Source organism: Poecilia reticulata, chromosome 12 (genome assembly GCF_904066995.2).
Source record: "Poecilia reticulata chromosome 12, P_reticulata-male-v2, whole genome shotgun sequence".
NCBI lineage: Eukaryota > Metazoa > Chordata > Actinopteri > Cyprinodontiformes > Poeciliidae > Poecilia > Poecilia reticulata.
Window position 1 is genome coordinate 24039524 of NC_088841.1, and position 21610 is coordinate 24061133.

The window sequence follows — 21610 nt, forward strand, 5'->3', positions numbered from 1 at the left end:
TTCTCAGCTAAAATAGGTTTACTGTTGTTATCAAATGTAAAATATGTCAGAGATGAAGCAATCAGAGCTTTTCTGTCCAACACTGATCTCCAGTTTTCATTCTGCTCTGATCTTCCAGTTCCTGGATTTTTTCTCCAGAGAGAAAAATGTTCTGCAGGTTCTGAGTTTCAAGTAGAAGTTCTGAATGAAACAGAAAATATTAAGATTTTATCACTTTATGCTTCAAAGCATTGGCCTCTGACCTTCATGGGATGGGAATATTTTAGTTTAATTAGGACTTTCTGAAAGGCAGAGTTGATGAAATATATTTTTAATCCAAATATTTAAATTTGAACAGGAAAAGAACAGAATCAGCAGCAAATGAACCAAATGCAGAAGAAAAATGTTTTTAATTCTCTAAAACACATGAAGAAAAACTGCAGCAAATAAACAAAAGGAAGATTTAATATTCAAATCTGATGAGTTTAGAAAAATAGGAGCCGACAGAAACAGAAAATGTTCAGTGAGAAAAACTGATCAACATTTCAATGAAATCTGATGAATGAAAGGAAAAAAATAAGAGAAACAACATCTTGATATTCAGTGTGAAGCTTTGACTGGAAACAAACAGGAAAAATAAGAAAAGTTTCACCAAGAAATAGATTGTAGAGATGAACTATCTGTTCAACAGTGAGAGAGTTTCTCTGACGGGAGAAAAAACGTTATACTCTTTAGACTCAAATCAGCAAAGTATCACTGAGGAACCAAAACTGGACCAGAATCCAAATCCGGGAATCAGAGGTTCAGTGAATGTGGTGTTGAAGGTGTGGAGGAGGATCAATGAGTCAGAGGAGACTCTGTAGAAGGACAGAATGCAAGCAGGATAGTCCACATACACTGATACTCTGTTAGAGTCAGAGGAGGAGGAGGAGAGACGAGTTTCTATGTTATTGTGCCAGACAGAGTAACCATGATTAGAGCATCTCAGACTCCAGGACTGATCATTCCCTCCAAACAAACAGTCTCCACTGTCTCCTTTCCTCCTGATTCTTCTGTAACTCACTGATATATTAACTCTTCCTCTCCACTCGACTTCCCAGTAACAGCGACCAGTCAGACCAGTTCTACACAGCAGCTGAGGACGATCAAATCTGTCTGGATGATCAGGATATGACTGAAGCTCCTCCACACGTGTCACTTTTCTGTTCTCTTCAGACAGTTCAAGTTTTCTGCTCACTGTGTTTGTGTCGATGGTGAGTTGACAGGAATCTGATGGAGAGAAGAAACACAATTCAGCTGCAGTTATTGATCATTTATTGATCTTTGATGATGATCCTGAATGAGTGAAGTGACAGTTTGAAGATGGTTGAATGTGAGCTGCTTTGTTGTCATGAATCAGATGAAAAACACACTTACACTTCCTCAGACCTGGTGTCAAGAATCGGCCTCCAGCAGGCTCCACCCTGAAAGGAGGAGGGGGGTCAGACCATCAGTCTCTTTCAGCAGCAAACATGGACATTACATGTCTCTCAGACACACATTGTCCTCCACTGAGACAGGAACAGTCCAACATTTGGATTGCAAACTGCAGTGGATGTAGGAAGGACAGTTAGTGCTGCTGCAGCACAACTCATTTCTCCAAATACAGGAAAAGCTCAAACAGAGAAGTGAAAGGAAATCCCTCAGTAACAACCTGAAGAAACTCACTGAAGCCTAAAAGGACATCAGGAAACTAAGGAAACATTTCTGGAATCATTAAAAAGGAGAAGCTGCATCACATTCAACAAAGAGTTCAACAAGAACCAAATATTTGATCTCTGAGCTCAGACTCACAAACCAGGGAGACGCTTCCATCATCACACACCTCTGACAAACACCTCCAACCTTTCAGCACTTCCTCTACCAACCAACACCACCAGGTGGCGCTGCACCACCTGACCAACATAGAGATACTTTTCTTCTCATCTTTGCTCTTTGGGGCTGATTGGTCTGGAGCTCCATCAAATATTTTTTTAAAGTCCTTTCTGTCATCAGTAGATCATCATGGAAATCTAACTGAACTTCTCTTTTATTAATTTAGTCAGAGTCCCTATTAAACTCTATTAAATCCATCCCACTCTTTAATTTTCCTTGTGAGCTGTTCTTAGTCAGGAGAATATTCCAGAAAACTGGGTACTGATCTCTGCCTCCAGACGAGGAGTCTAAATATTTAATTATCAAACTAAATATTTATCTTCAAACTAAATGTTTCCCATCAGACTGACTAAAGACGTTTCTCCTCTTCCTCTATCAGACCTTCTCTGCTCCTGCAGCAGGTTCCTCCATACCTGAGAGCTTCCAGTCTCCAGTCTGGATCCTTCAGTCCAGCCGACAGCAGCTTCACTCCCGAGTCTCCTGGATGATTGTAGCTCAGGTCCAACTCTTTCAAATGGGAGGGGTTAAAGGTCAGAGCTGAGGCCAGAGAAGCACAGCCTTCCTCTGAGATCAAACAGCCTGATAAGCTGCAGACACACAATACATCACATGATGAGAAAATGAGAACATTGAGGTAGAGCCCAAGGTCTGAACTGGACATTTATAGGAGAGGAAAAAAGTCAATAAATTAACCCGCCAGTAATACAAAATAGTAATAACACTCTCATGTAGTTCTGTGTGTAATAAAAATCAATATTTGTCACATGAAGAACAGATCAGAATAGAAACATCCTTCATTGATCCACAGAAGGGAGTTCAGGTTTACCAGCAACAAGTTTAAATGGAAGAATCAGATATTCAAGAAAAGGTCAAATAATTGGAGACTGTAGAGTAATGAGACATTTACAACAGAGGATTAATAATGCTGTACGTTTAATAAAAACAGCATGAGTTTCAAAGAAATGTGCACCTGAGTAAAGCAATTTATAATCATCTATAAGATGTGTATATTTGGACCCGAACAGCTAAGCGCTGCGAAGGCCTATTTAAATTGTGCTGTAAATTATTACACAGTAAAAATGCCAGTGTTGAATTAACACCCAAAAGTGTCTATATGTGTCCAAGTCAGCAGGTGTTAAAGTAACACTTTTGAAAGTTTCAAAAGATTGACACCAATTTTTTTGTTAAATTAACATTGGTCTATAATACTGAAATGGGTTTAAGAAAAGTTAAACTTTCCATTTCTGTGTATTGTTTTGATTATTTTCCACTGGATTTGATTGATATTGACACCTTGTGGGTCAATTATTTACTTTTTTAACACCACATTATGTTTTGTTATCAACACTACACTGGTGTTACTTTTAATATATTTTAACACTAACACCGTTGTAAATGTTGATGTGACACTCTGTGTTGTATTTAACAACAGCTGACTAGGACCACTGAGCAACAGTCCAGTGCTGCTTCTCTGTAGCCCAGGTCAGGCGCCTCTGCTGCTGTTTCTGGTTCAAAAGTGGTTTGACTTGGGGAATGCGGCACCTTTAGCCCCTTTCATGCACACGCCTGTGCACAGTGACTCTGGATGTTTCTACTCCTGACTCAGTCCACTGCTTCCCCCAAGATCTGGAATCGGCCCTTCTTCAGCATCTTCCTCAGGGTCCGGTCATCTCTTCTCATTGTGCAGCGTTTTCTGCCACACTTTTTCCTTCCCACAGACTTCCCACTGAGGTGCCTTGATACAACACTCTGGGAACAGCCTATTCGTTCAGAAATTTCTTTCTGTGTCTCACCCTCTTACTTGAGGGCGTCAATTATGGCCTTCTGGACAGCAGTCAGGTTGGCAGTCTTACCCATGATTGCGGTTTTGAGTAATGAATCAGGCTGGGAGTTTTTAAAAGCCTCAGGAATCTTTTGCAGGTGTTTAGAGTTACTCCGTTGATTCAGATGATTAGGTTAACTGCTCGTTCAGAGAACCTTTTCATGGTATGTTAATTTTTTGAGACAGGGATTTGGGGTTTTCATGAGCTGTATGCCAAAATCATCAGTATTACAACAATAAAAGACATGAAATATTTCAGTGGGTGTGCAATGAATCTAAAATATATGACAGTTTAATTTTTATCATTACATTATGAAAAATAATGAACAATATGCTAATTTTTTGAGAAGGACCTGTAAATGTATTTATATTACTTTAATTTAACCAACTGTGTCTCAGTGAGATGAAAAATCCATCTTTCAAGAGATCTGGCCGAGACTGGCAGCAATAAACACAAATCCAAACTAGACATCAAAATACTATTAATATCAAATATGGAAAATAAAGTAAGAATAAAAGCAACCACAAATGTAGAAATAGGACTAAACTACAATTTGATATTAATCAAAGCACTTACAAAACAAACCTTACTCATAAATTGATTAAGAGACAAGAGAGAATTTCCTTCAAGTCTTTCTATAGTTGATTCCAATCTGAGCAATCTAAATAAATTTAATTTTCCTTTTTTATATTTGTATGATTGTATAGTCTAATAAAATGCTCATTTTTATTATTAGACTATATAATGTGTAACTAGAGAGTTACTTTTGGATGTTAATTCAACACCTGCATTTTTATTGTGTATTCTTCCGTAAAATAAATGGGCTTTTTGGAGGCTTTATCACATTCAAAAACTCACCAAACTCGGCGGACGCGTCGAGACTGTAAAAAATTTACATATTTTAAGGTCGTTGGAAAAATCACAAAAGGAACGGCTCAACAGCGCCACCTAGCTACTTTCAAAAGACACTTTCCTATTAACGTACTTTATCATAGAGACTTGAAATTTGGTACACTTGTAGGGCTTCCCAAAATGCTCAGAATTTACAATTAATGTCATAGTGCAAGTATGACAAGAAGTTGGCCATTTTGGATTGAACTTATGATTTTGACACCATTACAGCCTTCACATTTGATCAAACTCTTCCTAGGGATTTTGATCGATCGACTTCAAACTTGGTCAGATTGTTCATAAGGCATGGCTGATTAAAAGTTATCAAAGGTTTGTGTTTTCGTGCTTGCTAAAGGGGGGATTTGCTGGGGTCAAAGTTCACCTATTCGCCAGGAATCTTCCTACGCAAAAATGCACAGAGGCACCAAACTTTCAGTGATTGATCATCAACACGTGCCCTACAATACCCAATGGTCAAATGATGACATCACTTAGGCCACGCCCCCTGAGAAGAGGAAGTGTCATATTTTACCGTGAATGGTCGCTATCTGATCCCTTTGACCTAATCAACATGAAACTGTGTCCAGAGACAGAAAACATGTTGGTGTGTTGTGGATTCAAACCCCGTTTGGTTTCGATGGAATAGATGGGCATGGCGAAGTGACGTGTACCGCCGTCGCCTTACGTTTGGCAGTGAATTCCACAGTTGCAAGCCAAGCTGCACCAAACTCATTAGGATGGATCCTTATTGGCCCTCCAAGAGGAATCCATAACAATATTGGGTTGGCATGGCCTAATTTCTCTATAGCGCCCCCTAGAATATTTTAAATGATCAGCCCGACGCCATGCTTTGATCTAGAATGATGAAACTCTGTACACGTGTATCATGTTAGGACGTACAAAAAAAGTCTCTTGGAGCCACAGTCCAAACCCAACAGGAAGTCGTCCATTTTCTGCTTTTCATAGATGTCGCATCTGATCGAACTCCTCCTACAGCTTTTGAGATACAGACTTCAAACTCACTCAGCAGAGTGCTGAGATATTGAAGGTCAAATGTTATCAAAGGATTTTTTTGTATGTCAAAGCATGTGGGCGTTGCTAAGTGCCAAAATCTGACTATTCGCCATAAACCTCAAAGTGAGAACTTTCACACACAAGGTCATAGCTACATCAGACTTCCTACGTCTCACTACTGCAATGTCCTCATCACATTTAGGTAGGTCGGAGTGGCGCTTGGCTGCGAGGGCTGCTCGAGGCTGCTTGCAGCTTTAATTTTATGTTGAAACAGAAATAGACTATTTAAAATAAATGTAAAAAGACACCAGGTAACGGCCAGAATGTATAAAATTAATGAGCTTGTTGGGACCTAGGGGTGCACCAATTTATTGGTGCCGATTTCCTTAATTTTAGGAGATGGGTATTCGGCCGATTTTTACATGTGAAGCTGATCTTATCCACCAATGTTATCAACCTTGACAAAAGTGTAAAAATCAACCACTGTGCTTTTCTTTTCTCCCCTGAGAAAAGTTTGACTGACAAACCAGCCAACCAGCTCATGTCTGCATATTTACAGTTAACAATAATCGCACAATTGTTGCCAATTCAGTAACTTTCTTGACATATTGAGCAACATTTCAGACAAAAACATGATATCGGCCAAAATCGGAATCGGTAAATTAGACTTTCTAAAAGATTGGTAATCCATGATCTGCCCGAAAGCTGCAATTAGTGCAGCCCTATTGGGAGCAGTTCTGGTTAGAAAGTCCAACAACTGCTGGGAGAAAGGATCTGCAATAAAGCTCATTTGTGCGGCTAGGATGCAGCAATCAGTCAAGTATCCAGAGTTACACTATCAATGAAGTCTGACCACTGCCTTTCTAAACACCTCTGTTCTTGGTTCTGTCAGTATGGAGGGAATGAAAACCTGGAACATTGGAACGTTTATATGTAGAAAATTGTTAGTGACAGGATGCCACTTGTTGCTCATCCTATCACAGTTTGATGCTGGAATCCACTGAGTTCCTGACTGCAAGAGATTATTTCACAAATGTTTGTAAAAACAGTCTGCATGCCTAGGTGCTGCTACTTTCATAAACTTGTGGCCATGGAAGTTACTGGAACACCTGATTCCCATCATTTGGATGGTGGTCAAATGCTTTTGACAATCTATGCTAGCAGCTAGTGGATAGAAATCACCAGGATTTGGTCACATTTTACCTGAGAGTTTCCAGGTTGCAGTTTGGACTCTTCAGTCCAGCAGAGAGAAGCTTCACTCCTGAATCCTGCAGGTTGTTGTTACTCAGGTCCAGTTCTCTGAGACTGGAGGACTGGGAGCTGAGAACTGAGGACAGAGCTTCACAGCTTCTCTCTGAGAGGTTACAGCCACTCAGTCTGAGGAGACAGGAAGGAAAATATATTATTAAACAATTCATCAGAATTTATGTTCTTTCAAATCAACAATGCTTTTATTGGACAGAGAAGGAACCATCTAATTTTACACAACCTTTGTATTTGTTGTGAACTGGTTCATTTTATAGTTGGGCCTCCAGCCTTAAATGACAGAACTACAAGTAACATGGAGGGTGGAAAGAGAATTATAAAATTGCAGAATTACACAATTAATTACATTAATCCAATTTAAATTTTAACATAAAGTTCAGGAGTTTTGCTGCTTGAATATGTAACATTATGTTCAGGTGCTGAAGGAAGTCTGTTTATGTTTTGCGCATCCCCCCCAGTGGGACACTTTGAAGAGACAAAGCACCAATATATAAACTGAAACATGAATATTTATCTCATAATTAGCAGATTTCTACCTATCAAAAATTACTGTAGTAACAATGTGTGTCCTTACAGAGCTTTGTTGTAGGCTTTAACAACAGGCAGCAGCCTCATAAGAGCCTCTTCTGAAGCAGAGTATTTCTTCAGGTCAAACACATCCAGATCTTTTCCTAATGACAGTAAGATGAAGACCAGAGCTGACCACTGAGCAGGAGACAGTTCATCTGTGGAGAGACTTCCTGAACTCAGAGACTGTTGGATCTCCTCCACTAGAGAACGATCATTCAGTTCATTCAGACAGTGGAAAAGATTGATGCTTTTCTCTGCAGATACATTCTCAGTGATCTTCTCCTTGATGTACTGAACTGTTTCCTGATTGGTCTGCGAGCTACTTACTGTCTGTGTCAGCAGACCTTGTAGGAGTCTCCGATTGATCTGCAGAGAAAGTCCCAGGAGGAAACGGACGAACAAGTCCAGGTGTCCATTTGGACTCTGTAAGGACTGGTCAACAGCACTCTGGTGGAGATCAATTATATTTGACTTGCTACAAAATATAGAGAACATTGTAAAGAAAAAGTATGGTTGATTTTTTTCCAATAGGTTGACTCCAGAGTTGATGAAGGTCAGATGAACATGAAGAGCAGCCAGAAACTCCTGAACACTCAGATGGACAAAGCAGAACACATTGTCCTGGTACAGCCCTCTCTCCTCTCTAAAGATCTGTGTGAACACTCCTGAGTACACTGAGGCTGCTCTGATATCGATGCCACACTCTGTCAGGTCTGATTCATAAAAGATCAGGTTTCCTTTCTGCAGCTGAACAAAAGCCAGTTTTCCCAGAGACTCGATCATCTTCCTGCTCTCTGGACTCCAGTGTGGATCTGTTTCAGCTCCTCCATCATACTTGACCTTCATCACTTTGGTCTGAACCACCAGGAAGTGGATGTACATCTCAGTCAGGGTTCTGGGAAGCTCTCCTCCCTCTCTGGTCTCCAACACATCCTCCAGAACTGTAGCAGTGATCCAGCAGAAGACTGGGATGTGGCACATGATGTGGAGGCTTCGTGATGTTTTCATGTGGGAGATAATCCTGCTGGCCTGCTGCTCATCTCTGAATCTCTTCCTGAAGTACTCCTCCTTCTGGGGGTCATTGAACCCTCTGACCTCTGTCACCATGCCAACACACTGAGGAGGGATCTGATTGGCTGCTGCAGGTCGTGTGGTTATCCAGAGGAGAGCAGAGGGAAGCAGTTTCCCCCTGATGAGGTTTGTCAGCAGAACATCCACTGAGCTGGACTCTGTAGCATCAGTCAGGATCTCCTTGTTGTGGAAGTCCAGTGGAAGTCGACTCTCATCCAGGCCATCAAAGATGAACAGAACCTGGAAGTGTTCAAAGCTGCAGATTTCTTTGGTTTCAGTAAAGAAGTGATGAACAAGTTCCACCAAGCTGAACTTTTTCTCTCTCAGCACATTCAGCTCTCTGAAGGTGAATGGAAATATGAAGTGGATGTTCTGGTGGGCTTTCTCTTCAGCCCAGTCCAGGGTGAACTTCTGTGTTAAGACTGTTTTCCCAATGCCACCCACTCCCTCTGTCATCACTATTCTGATTGGTTGATCTCTTCTACGTGGGACTGTAAAGATGTCTTCTTGTCTGATTGTTGTTTCTGGTCTGTATGGTTTCCTGGATGCTGTTTCAATCTGTCTGACCTCATGTTCATATTTGACCTCTCTAGTCCCTCCCTCTGTGATGTAGAGCTCTGTGTAGATCTGGTTCAGAAGGGTTGGACTTCCTGCTTTAGCAATCCCCTCAAACACAGACTGGAACTTCTTCTTCAGACCAGATTTAAGTTGATGTTGAGAAAAAGCAGCAAGATGTTCTAAATTAACACAAAATGTAAAGTCAGAGATGAAACAAAAAATACCTTCTGATGATGATTTAAATAAATGTGATTCCATTTCTTCTGACATCAGTAAATGTGTCATTTATCCATCAGGTCAAATCTTTGTAGAAATCCTCTTACTGCTCTGCAGACGGTCAGCCAGCTCCTCCTGCTTCATCCTCCTCAGGAAGATCAGTGTGATTTTCATCACTGCGTCTCTGCTGCTCCTCCTCTGCTCTTCATCGTCACCTCTCAACACCTCATCATCCTCTCTCTGACTCTCTGAGTATTCTGGGTAATCTGGACTCAGAACCTTCTGGATCTTTTTCAGCTCGTTCTTCACAAAAGTGACAATGTTTTCCTCCAGCAGCTGGGACAGAATAATAGATGAAGGAAACATCAGACTGAAATCATGAAGCCAAACACCAGATGGATGTTGGACAGACTGACAGTCCTCTGGTATACAAAGTGCAGCATGGGACGACTGAACAGAACCATGGAAAAGTAGTTGTTGTTCATGTACAGACCATAAATATGGAGTCCAGCTGTGTTTGATGCTGCTGGGCAGACAGACCACTGGGGACCTCTGTGCTATGCTGGTCCACTCTGTAGAGGAACCAGGAACAATCAGGAAGGAAGGAAATATTAATCCAGCAATATTTACTAATAAAATAACTGTCACATTAAAAGCAGAACACAGAGCATCACATGAACACAATAGAAAGAAGTTAGAAAGAGGAAGATGAACTACAAGGATGAAGACCAGTAACACCAGAATCACCAGTAGACATTTTTAAAAGTTGATGCTGAACTTGGACTTTAAACTGTCCACACTGTCAGCAGATCTGATGCTGGTGGAGACAGAGTCCCAGAGCTTGGGGACAGTGGAAGTGAAGGGTCTGTCCACACAAGTCTTCAGGACACTGTGGGACATCCATCAGGTTCTGATGACTGGATCTGAGGTGATGTGGACATGGAGGAGCTCTGAGATATGTGGGTGTTTCCATGTGGGATCCTCTCCTGGATGTTACAGAGCGGTGTTTCTCAACCTTTTTTGGGCCAGCGCCCCCCTAGCCTTCATCCAAGTCCTTCACCGCCCCCCACCAAAGAATTTGTAGGCTACTTTGGACTGACTATTATTTTATTATTAATATCACTATCACTATTGTAGATGTTTTGATTTTTAAATAATAATTTTTATTATTTAAATAATAAAAAATAATTTCCCTGAGAACAAAAAAAAACATGTGAATAGAAATTATTTTCACAGGTGTCGAAGAAAAATGCAATGAATGGACATTCAACTTAAAATTGGTAGGAATAACAGCAGCCAGAGTGGAAAAAATATTCTTGTTCTGTGTCATTTTCCACTTGTTAAATAAATGACCAGAGAAAAGATGTACAACATGCCAGTTTAAACTTTGAGCCATTTGCAAAACGACTGAGCTCTGCAACATTAAAACATGGATAGAACTGTAACTACATTAATCATAACTCTTCTTCTCTTCAGTGTTTCTGTCGGTTTCTGGTGGTGCATCTCTGTGCTGCCTTCAGGAAAATGGGACATCAGGAGTATCATCCATAAAATTTCACCCACATGGCATTTATTGTGCAAACCAGAGCTTTCAGTGGAAAAACAAAAGTTCCAGATCCTTTTAATGCCATACAAATATGAGACAGAAATATGGATTATATCTTTACATAGACCTGTCTATTTATTTATAGATTAATAGTTTTACTGGACAGAGATTACAAAGAACAAATCTGGTTCTTAATCAAATCCTAATGAGTCAAATTGAAAGTGTCATGGAGTCATCAGCCTCATGATATTAACACTGACATGAAAAATAATATTGAAATAAATATAACAAATCTAATTAAAAACAAGAATAAGTGATCGGGGTCACGTGATGCAGTTATCCTTAGCGGATGCTTGTCGCTGGGCTCCCACTCCTCTCAAGCCAATTTGGATTATTCTTTATCTAAACCAGTGGTCCCCAAGCTACGGCCAGCCGCCACATTTGGTCCGGCCCCCTGAACAATACCAGAGAGCGTTCAGATTTTTTTTTCATATGTTGTATTTTCCGGTTTATATGTGGATTTTTCTTCAACCACCAGGGGGCTCTTTAGCAGGAAGTGTGTCCTGTAAACTGGGTGTTTTGTTTTGCATGGCGCATTGCTGCCATCTGTTGGACTTTTAGGGAACTGCTTGATTTTCATGTTATTTAATCAGTACGGTTGTTTGCTAGCGGTAGAGCAGATGAACACACGTGTCTGTTATGAATGCCGCATTCCAGGTTTCCCTCAATAAAATATATACTAGTCAGTCCCAGTGACTGTTTCACTAACGGTTTTTGCCCGTTTCACTAACGGTTTTTGCCCATGTGCCTTCTGGGTAAAAGTTTATCGAGAGACCCCCCCCCCCCAACAGTTTCAACCTTCAACCCCCCCCCCCAACAATTTCCGGCAGCGCAGGTGATAAGTGTGTAACACTTCTTCTGTTACAAACTGACTCCGGCCCCTCACCAGAGAAGGGAAAAGTTATGTGGCCCTCACAGGAAAAAGTTGTAGGCTTATCTTATAGCAAACAGACACCATTCCCAACCCTAAAACAGCCAAATCTTCCGCTTATAAGCCAACTGAAGAGCCAACAAGGAAGAATACGCTAACTAGCAAAGAAGCTAGCCAGGTAGCTCAGCAGCACGAGGTGCTTGCTAGCGGCTCTGACACACTAGCCTCAGATATTTCCCAATCTGTCACTGAGAAGATTTCGGCTCTGATTGATATAAAGTTTAAGAAGTTTTCCACCACTTTGGGTAACATCTCTGCTAAATTAGAAGCCAACGTGGAACGCATCATGGAAGCAGGGAACCGCATCTCGGCAGTGGAGGACGACATGTCTGCGGTGGGACCCAGGTTGAAGGAGCTGGAGTCGTAAGTACGCACTTTGACTGAGAAATGTACCGATTTGGAGGGACGGAGCCATAGGGACAATATCCTGATCTACAAACTCAAAGAAGACACGGAAGGCCGACAACCAGTCTCATTTTTTGAGAGATGGCTCCCTAGTCTTCTTGGCTTGGAGTCTAAGCGGGGGGGTCATTAAGATCGACAGGGCTCATCGGAGCCTTGGACCGCCGAGTCCTGACCAACCGCGTGCTGTGATTAAGTTACATAACTCCAGACAGTGGCGCAACTACACATTATTCAGGTGGATGCGAAAACATAGATCGCCCCCCCCCTTCATCAGACAGGATATGACCGCCGCTGTCAAGGAGATGCGCCGTGCGTTTAACGGGGTGTGTGAACTTCTTATCAAGAAGGAGGTGAGATTCTCCATGCGATATCCGGCTGTCCTGTCTTTTACGCACGAAGGGAAAACCCGATCGTTTCAATCACCCAATCACACGTTTAAATTGTTGTGGCTCGGGGTGGGGTGGGAGGGCTTAGCTTTAGGGAGGATATCTGGTCTTCTTTTTTCGGCGGCGACTCTTCTCAGTTTCCTGTGCCCCAGTTCTCATTTTTGTATTGTGGTTGGTGGTCCAGAACCGCACAGGGGAAAAGGGGGTGGGGGGTGGGGGTTGGGTGGTGTGTTGGGGCCATCGTTTGTGGATGGCTGTTCTTTCGTTCATGTGTTGGTTTTTTTTCTCGTTATTGTTTACGCCAACGTACAATGTAAGTTATCTGTTTTTCATGCCAGAAAACTGCCGGTTTTTCAATTACTTTTCATAAATCCATGGAGGTATACTGTAGCTATTATAACACTCTCACAGATTATCAAACTATTGTCAACTTTACTATGAGTGATCTCACAATAGTCGCCCTTAATGTTAAGGGAATAAATAATGTGATAAAAAGACAAAAGATCCTAACATTCTTGAAAAAGGAAAACACAAAAATAGCATTATTGTCAGAAACCCACTTAACTGACAATGAGCACCTTAAACTGAGGAGGAATTGGGTGGGCCAGGTGTTTTACTCATCACATAACTCTTAAGAGTAGAGGAGCTGCCATACTAATCCACCGGAGTTTTCCCTTTACTTTGGAGAAAACTATGAGCGACAATGATGGTCGTTATGTTCTTATCTCATCTTAATAGGTTGCATATATGGTCCAAATATATACGAGGCCACTTTCTTCCCAAAACTTCTGTTGGACATTGCATCAGTACACACGCCATATATAGTAGTGGGGGGGGATTTTAATTGCATTCATAACCCAGACGTTGACCAGTCTCCTCCTAGATTAGCGGTTCTCAACGTGGGCGGTACCGCCCCCCAGGGGGCGTTCAGAGGACGGCAGGGGGCGCTGGCGGACATTTTTACAAAAGGGGGGCGCTGGGATGCCTTTGGGGGGTGTTTGGTCGAAGGTAAACTTTACACCTTAAATCCACAACAATACCAGTTTAGACTTTGAGCAACTTGGTAAAACTGTATTGTGTAACATTAAACCATGCTTGGCTGCAGCTGTATCGATGGCAGCTCTTCTTCTATTCAGTGTTTGTAGCTTCATGGCGCAGTTCCGCTCCGCATCAGTTCAGCGTTACACCGGCTGATGACGCTGCTGTGATTCACTTTGCCTGGTATTTATGTAGGCTACATATGTTTTAGCAGTTCTGTGATCATGTCAAAGCAGCAATTTATATTAAAAAGTGTTTTATTTCCATTTGAAGGCTGCCCGCTTCCATGGAAGGACAACAGAAAATCGTTCTTATAAACATGTAATTACTAAAATCACGATACACTCACTTTGTATCCCTCTGAAAAATGAACCAATTTAAATAAAGAAATCCCTCCATGGGTGATACCACGATAGAGAGCGTTCATTTTATAGCGTTAACACGGTGCTGTAAGTGGTCCGACATGAAACGGGTTTCATGGAACAACGGTACCACAGCACTTTTAAATTTCAATAATCAGAATACCGAAATTGTTTCTGTTCTTTTAAAAAGTATGCCTTTTCCCCATCGATATGTTTCCCGCACCTTAGGGAGTAAAAAAAAAGTAAAACTCCGCGCACATTGTGCAAAATTCTGAAACATGAGAAGCGGGCAAAACGGAGCGACGAACTAGATGTGAATTATGGCATAAAAACAGAGAATCTGACGCTGAACAGTGAAAAAAATCAACACATGATGTGAAACACATGACGATTAGGAGGCGCAGCAGGTGATGAGTGAAAATTACTGGTGGTGAATAAACGATCATATAAATCTAGCAACAGGAAAGAAACTAAAGTTGGACATAGCAATAAACCGACAGAGGATAATATTAATCAAATGAAACTAAATGGAAATGAATGAAGAACAAAATGCAAGAATAAACTAAGAAACTAAAGTAAATACGGAGGAATAAACTGGTATCTAAAATAATGATAGTAACACTAATAATAAAATAATTGTCAGTGCAAAGTAGCTTACACATTTTTTGGTGGGGGGCAGTGAGGGACCTGGATAAGGGCTAGGGGGGCGCTGGCCCGAAAAAGGTTGAGAAACACTGTCCTAGATCTACTACAACTTCAAGAAAAAGTCTGAGATTGCGAGTTTTGCTAAGACTTAGAACTGTATGACACCTGGAGAGTCACTAAACCTAGAGAGCGAGATTACACTTTTTTTTCTCAACCCCATCAAACGTTCTCTCGGATTGATTTCCTCTTTCTTCAAGAATGGTATTGGATCGAGTTAGAAACTGTTCAATTAGCACGTGTACAATCTCTGATCACTCTCCTGTTATTTTATGTATTAGCCCCCCTTATGCTGATCCTGCTTCTCGCCACTGGATGATGAATCCCTCTTTACTGAGCTACCCACCTTTTATTGACTACATTACAGATCAGTGGAATTTCTTTATGGATACTAATAAGACCCCAGATGTCAACCCTCCGTTACTCTGGGAGACAGCTAAAGCTTTTATTAGGGGATGTGTCGTTTCATATACCGCAGCTCAGAAAAAAGCCACCATCAAAGAACAATTACACTTAGAAAGAATAGTACAACAAACAGTTGCAATTTAAAAATACACCCTGTAGTGCACTTTCAAAAAAACTAGAAGCAGCTTGCTCAGCTTTAAATCAATTACTAACAAAACAAGCAGAATCAACCATTTTCTTTGCTAAACACAGTTTTTGTATCAGTCAGGGAACAAACGGGGTCGGCTATTGGCAAGGCTAACAAAAGGCAGAATGGAACCAAACACAATTTCATCATTACAAGACAACAACCAGGACAGACATCATAAAATGACAGACATTAATAGGGTTATGAGGGAATTCTATCAAAAACTGTATTCATCTGAATGCAATTCATCCGATGTTAAAATAACGGAATTCTTAAGTGGCGTGACTCTCCCTCGCCTGACAGAGGAACAACAAGAAGTCTTAGGTGCTCCAATCTCTCAGATAGAAGTCAGAGAAGCCATCGCCTCCCTTAAGGGTGAAAAATCTCCTGGACCTGACGGTTTCTGTCCAGAATTCTATAAGAAACTAAGCCACCTGGTGGATGAACCACTTACTGACATGTTTATGCACTCATTTGGGCATGGAGGCTTGCTGCCAACTCTTAACCTGGCGAACATCAACCTCATCCTCAAAAAAGATAAACCACCAGACATATGTGGCTAATATAGACCTATTGGTCTTATCGGGGTAGATGGTAAGCTGCTCTCTAAATTACTTGCAACGAGACTGGAGAAGCCGTTGACTTTCTTAATAAACCCAGATCAGACTGGGTTCATAAAAAATCGTTTCTCCTTCACAAATATGAGGAGATTTCTTAATGTCATTCAGTACTCAAGCCAAACGAACTGTAGAGCCTTTGCTGTATCTTTAGATGCTGAAAAGGCATTTGACAGGATTGAGTGGAAGTACTTATTTAATGTTTTGGAGAGATTCGGGATAGGGGGTGACTTTCTGAAATGGATCAAGATACTTTACAGTTCCCCATCAGCCTGTGTCATGACTAATGGTGTTCAATCTCCACCTTTTACAATAGATAGAGGAACTCAACAGGGTTGTCATCTATCCCCGCTTCTGTTCGCTCTTGCGCTGGAGCCCCTAGCAGTGGTTATTAGATCACAACAAAATGTACATGGTGTGATGATTGGCAGTAAAATCCATAAAATAGCGTTATACGCAGATGATATTCTGTTATTTGTAACAAAACCTGACATCTCAATACCAGCTATCTTATCCACTATTCATGAGTTTGGTTCCTTTTCGGGTTATAAAATCAATTTTGATCAATCAGAAGCAATGCCATTAGGTATTGCTACTGTCCAGGACCTACCCTCTAGCTGTTCCTTGAGATGTTCCCAACACGGTTTCACTTACCTGGGAATTAAGGTGTCCCCTAACCTGACAGATCTATGGAAGCTTAATTTCTCTCCAACAGTTGGTAAAATAAGGAGGGACTTAGAAAGGTGGCATGACCTTCCCTTATCATTTATGGGGCGTATAAGTTTAATTAAAATGAACATTTTCCCACGGCTTTTGTATCCCCTCCAAATGTTACCTCTTTGGCTATCCAAAAAAGTCACTACGGATATAGAGAGAGCATTCTCCAGATTCATTTGGCATGGCAAGAGACCACGACAGAAAATCAAAGCTTTACAGCTTCCTGTTGACAGAGGTGGCTTGGCTTTGCCAAACATCTACTATTACAATTGGGCTTGCCATGCTTGTTATTTGTGGAAGTGGTTACAGTCTCATCTCAACTCAAACTCTTGCTTGGATTCGTGGGCTTCTCAGCCTGCTTCTTTGTGGAGCCTCACCACTGGAGATAGGAAGAAGCTATCGAGATATTAAACATAATCCAATCATTTATAACACAATTAGAGTGTGGCAGAGGATTTGGAACCACGCTGGAAGTGGGCTCTGCTCTTCACTCCTGACACCTCTCATAAGAAACCAGAATTTTGTCCCAGGCCTTGAGCCCAACATGTTTGACTTGTGGCATAGCAGAGGAGTGAGAGTGATCAGAGATCTGTTTACAGAGAATGTACTCATGACATTTCAACAATTGCAGTTAAAATTTGATATTCCTAAAGAACACTTTTTTGGTTTTCTTCAAATTCACCATTTCATTGGTTCTATAAGGCTCTCTCATTCTGGCTTGGTCACACACAACGAGATTGAGAAGTTCCTCGCCGACCGGAAAAAACTCAGGCATTTTATTTCCGCTTTCTATGCAGTGCTCTACTCTCTCACCCCAGGTGATGCCGGGGACATTGCGCGGAAATGGGAGGGAGACCTTGACACAGTATACATTGAGGATGACTGGCAAGAAGCCATTAATGTAGTTAATTCAACCTTTATATGTAATACGCTCAGAGAGACACAGTATAAAATATTACATCGTCTACATATAACTCCTTTTATACTGAATAAGATGGATCGCCAGCTTTCTCTCTTATGCAACACATGTGAAAGAGAGGTTGGAACGTATTACCATTATTTCTGGCAATGCAAATTGATTAAAAGATTCTGGGGTGCAATTTCTAAAGAGCTGAGTGATGTGTTTCACGTAAAGATCAGATGTGACCCAGGTCTGTTTCTTCTTGGCCTCCCTTCAAAATCAGTCACTCTGACACAATCACACTTTAAACTTTATGACAAATTATTGCTTCTGGGTAGAAGATGCATTTTAATTAATTGGATAAGCCACCAACTGTCACACAATGGTATAGAGAAATATACTGCTCAAAAAATAAAGGGAACACTTAAACAACACAATATAACTCCAAGTAAATCAAACTTCTGTGAAATCAAACTGTCCACTTAGGAAGCAACACTGATTGACCCGACGAGGGTCCCCGTTGTCAATCAGTGTTGCTTCCTAAGTGGACAGTTTGATTTCACAGAAGTTTGATTTACTTGGAGTTATATTGTGTTGTTTAAGTGCTCCCTTTATTTTTTGAGCAGTGTATTTAGGGTTCTCCTTCATGAAAGGATTAGTGCAGTTCTTAAGGGTAATAAAAAACATTTCCCTGATATATGGTCTCCTGTGCTTAGCTATCTACCTAAAGAGTTGAGGCAACTTGTGATGAGAGGTCAGAATCCTATAAAGTGGAAGGTCTCACCAGGTCTTACCTAAGGAATACCTTCCTTTTGTATTGCTACGCATCTTCTTTTTCTTTCTTTTATCACCCGGCTAGGTGTATTTGTGTTGTCAGGCTTTAAACAAGTCTATAAATGTCTACTGACCTTTGGATACATGATTTGACATAATGTGACATTGTACTGCGGCTCTTTTTTTCATTTTGTGTGTGTGTGTATGTGTTTTTTTTCTTTTGTTGTTTCTCTTCACATACCCATGTAAGGTTATAGGCAGTAAAGTGTATGTTGTGATGTTCTATTTTCTCTACTTGTGCAAACATAAAACTAATAAAAATGTTTATAAAAAAAAATTATTGTTTGAACAAAACAAAAAAGAATAAGTGATCAATTATTTACTGTTATGATCTGTAAGATATATTTATTCTCAGTACTAGATATGGTCTCAACAAACCCATGGCACTATTAACAATAGTAACAATATTAATAACAATATTATTTTCCCTTTTATCTGGAAATAGTATCTGTTTTTTTCTTGCCATACAGTCCTCCATATTAATTATTGCTCGAAAGGTCTTGCCATACCAGTTTATTCCTCTGTATTTACTTTAGTTTCTTCGTTTATTCTTGCATTTTGTTCTTCATTCATTTCCATTTAGTTTCCTTTGATTAGTATTATCCTCTCTTGGTTTCTTGCTATGTCTACTGTAGTTTCTTTTCAGTTGCTAGATTTATTTGATCGTTTATTGACACTCACCACCTGTAATCTTCACTCATCACCTGCTGTGCCTCCTAATCCTCATGTGTTTCACATCATGTGTTGATTTTTCACTGTTCAGCGTCGGATTCTCTGTTTTTATGCGATAATTCGCATCTAGTTTGTTGCTCCATTTTATGTCCCGCTTCTCCTGTTTCAGAGTTTTGTGCAATGTGCACCTCGTTTTTTTGTTTTTTTTTACTCCCTATGGTGCGCAGCGTTCGGGAAGCGTATCGATGGGGAAAAGGCAGACTGACATAAACCATTTAAAACAACGGAAACAATTTCGGTATCCTGATTATTGAAATGTAAAAGTGCTGTGTTGTTCTATCACACCCGTTTCATACCGGACCACTTACAGAACCGGTGTTAACGCTATAAAATGAACGCTCTCCCTATTGTGCTACTATCCATGGAGGGATTTCTTTATTTAAATGAGTTCATTTTTCAGAGGGATACAAAGTCAGGGTATCGTGATTTTAGTAATTACATGTTTATAAGAGCGATTTTCTGTTGTCTTTATATGTAAGCGTGCAGCCTTTGAACGGAAATAAAACACTTTTTAATATAAGTTGCTGCTTTGACATGATCACAGCACTGCCAAAACATGTGCACAAAAATCCTTTATAAAACATAAAATATTTGAAAATCAGACACCAGACAAAGTGAATCACAGCAACATCATGAGCTGGTGTAACGCTGAACTGTTGGTGAGCTGTGTTAGCGTGGTGAAGCTACCAGTAGCAGGAGCGGAGCTGTGCCAAGAAGCTTCAAACACTGATGAGAAGAAGAAGAGCTGCCATCAATACAGTTGCAGCCAAGCCTCTTTTAATGTTACACAATGCAGTTTTACCAAGTTGCTCAAAGTCTAAACTGGCATTGTTGTGCATTTAAGGTGTCATGTTTACTGTTGAACAAACGCCCCCCTAAAGAATCGCAGCGCCCCCCTTTTGTAAAAATTTCCGCCAGCACCCCCTGCCGTCCTCTGAACGCCCCCCGGGGTGCGGTACCGCCCACGTTGAGACCCGCTATTAGAGGATTTAAAATGGATCCTGTAGATCCTGGAAGCCAGTGAGCTCACAGTATATCTGTCCACACAGGGACAATCAGAAGGTAAATTTCCATGAAGTGATATCTGGATGTGAGCAGTGAACCAGAAGATCCAAGTAGTTGTAAAGATTTAATGTTCCTGCTGATCCCACTAAGAACCAGCAGAACCTCTGATGGTCCACATCAGCTCAGTCTGGTTGAGTTCCAGCAGATCTCACTAACCACATCATGAAGCTTTCCTTCATGCTCAACTGATCTCACAAAGCACACAGGAACCAAGTCCTGATGGACCAGACTGGTTTACCAGGTATTTCCCAGTGGGTGGAGGAAATGTGTCCCACTGTTAGTCTGACATGGAGCCAGGAAACATCTGAAACTTCCTGGAAGGAAAGTGGATATTTGTTCTTGGTTCCTAAAGAAATGTAGTTTCTTATTTCCGGAACCTCTGACATCAGACTGAGGAGACTGACTAAAATATCCCAACATGATTCCTTGAAATGAAATTGGGAATATATTAGTTTCTGATGCAACAACAAAGCTGTTCAAAAACAATATACACTGTGTGCATGATTATTATGCAAATTTTAGTTTTAAGGATTAATTTTATTGCTGAACAACTATTCTCTGTCAATCCAAAATGTTAACAACCTCTCAAACTGGAATATCTAAGAAAGTTTTGATTTTCTTAGGATAATATCTATGTGGGACAATTATTGGGAAACTATTGGTGTGTAGAATTTTGATCAAACTGAATTAAAACAGAAAATGTTCTCATCTGACTTGTTTATTGTCAACTAAACTAGTTAATTGTTAATGATCAACTTTTTGTGCAGCAGCAACCAGAGCCTCCAGATTCTGTTCATAGATATGAACTGTTTTCCTTCACAGTAAATCTCTTAATGGGTTTAGATCTGGTGAGGAATGGGGGCCACTTCATTGCTCTTCATCTTTAAGGCTTTTCCTGACTGCCACATAGTGGAGGACTTTGATGCAGGCCATGGAGCATTGTCCTACAAATGATCATCTTCTTGAAAGATGCAGCTTTTTTCCTTTTTCTTCTAAAAACTGGCAGTAGGTTTGGAAGTTGATTTTGAGTCCATTTTCAACCCAAAAGGTCCAACTAGCTAATTGTTAATCTGACCTGAAACAGTTGCAGCAGATGTTGAAACCAGCCTCAGTTTGCCAGCCAGGTGGCAGGACTTGTCTGATATTATGTAAGAGCAAAACAAATGATCACTATTTACATGTTTTGCTTAATACTTCTTAACGTGTTGAATATTTTTATAGAATTACATGATTCTTTAAAAAATTATTTGCACAAAAAAAGACAGGAAGCCACTCTCCTTAACATAAATGAAAAGGTTTTGTAGAATATCTTTGTCATGTTGAGCTTAAATAAATTCAGCTTTGATATCAAAGTAAAATGTTTGAGGAAAAATGAAAACAAAACTTGTGTCTCTGCCCATCATAGAGCGATGAGCAGCTA

General features: G+C 40.6%; 1 protein-coding gene across 1 annotated transcript; it reads right to left on the minus strand.

Annotated features, from left to right (window-relative positions):
- Positions 1 to 498: 498 nt before the first annotated feature.
- Positions 499 to 10348, minus strand: LOC108166758 (NLR family CARD domain-containing protein 3-like). The gene is made up of 6 exons (XM_081613884.1): positions 9796 to 10348; positions 7462 to 9638; positions 6825 to 7046; positions 2307 to 2480; positions 1396 to 1442; positions 499 to 1248 (listed from the first exon to the last, which is right to left on the minus strand). The coding sequence occupies exons 2-6, from the start codon at positions 9369 to 9371 to the stop codon at positions 722 to 724; spliced, it is 2880 nt and encodes a 959-aa protein (XP_081470010.1). The 5' UTR covers positions 9372 to 9638; positions 9796 to 10348; the 3' UTR covers positions 499 to 721.
- Positions 10349 to 21610: the final 11262 nt, after the last annotated feature.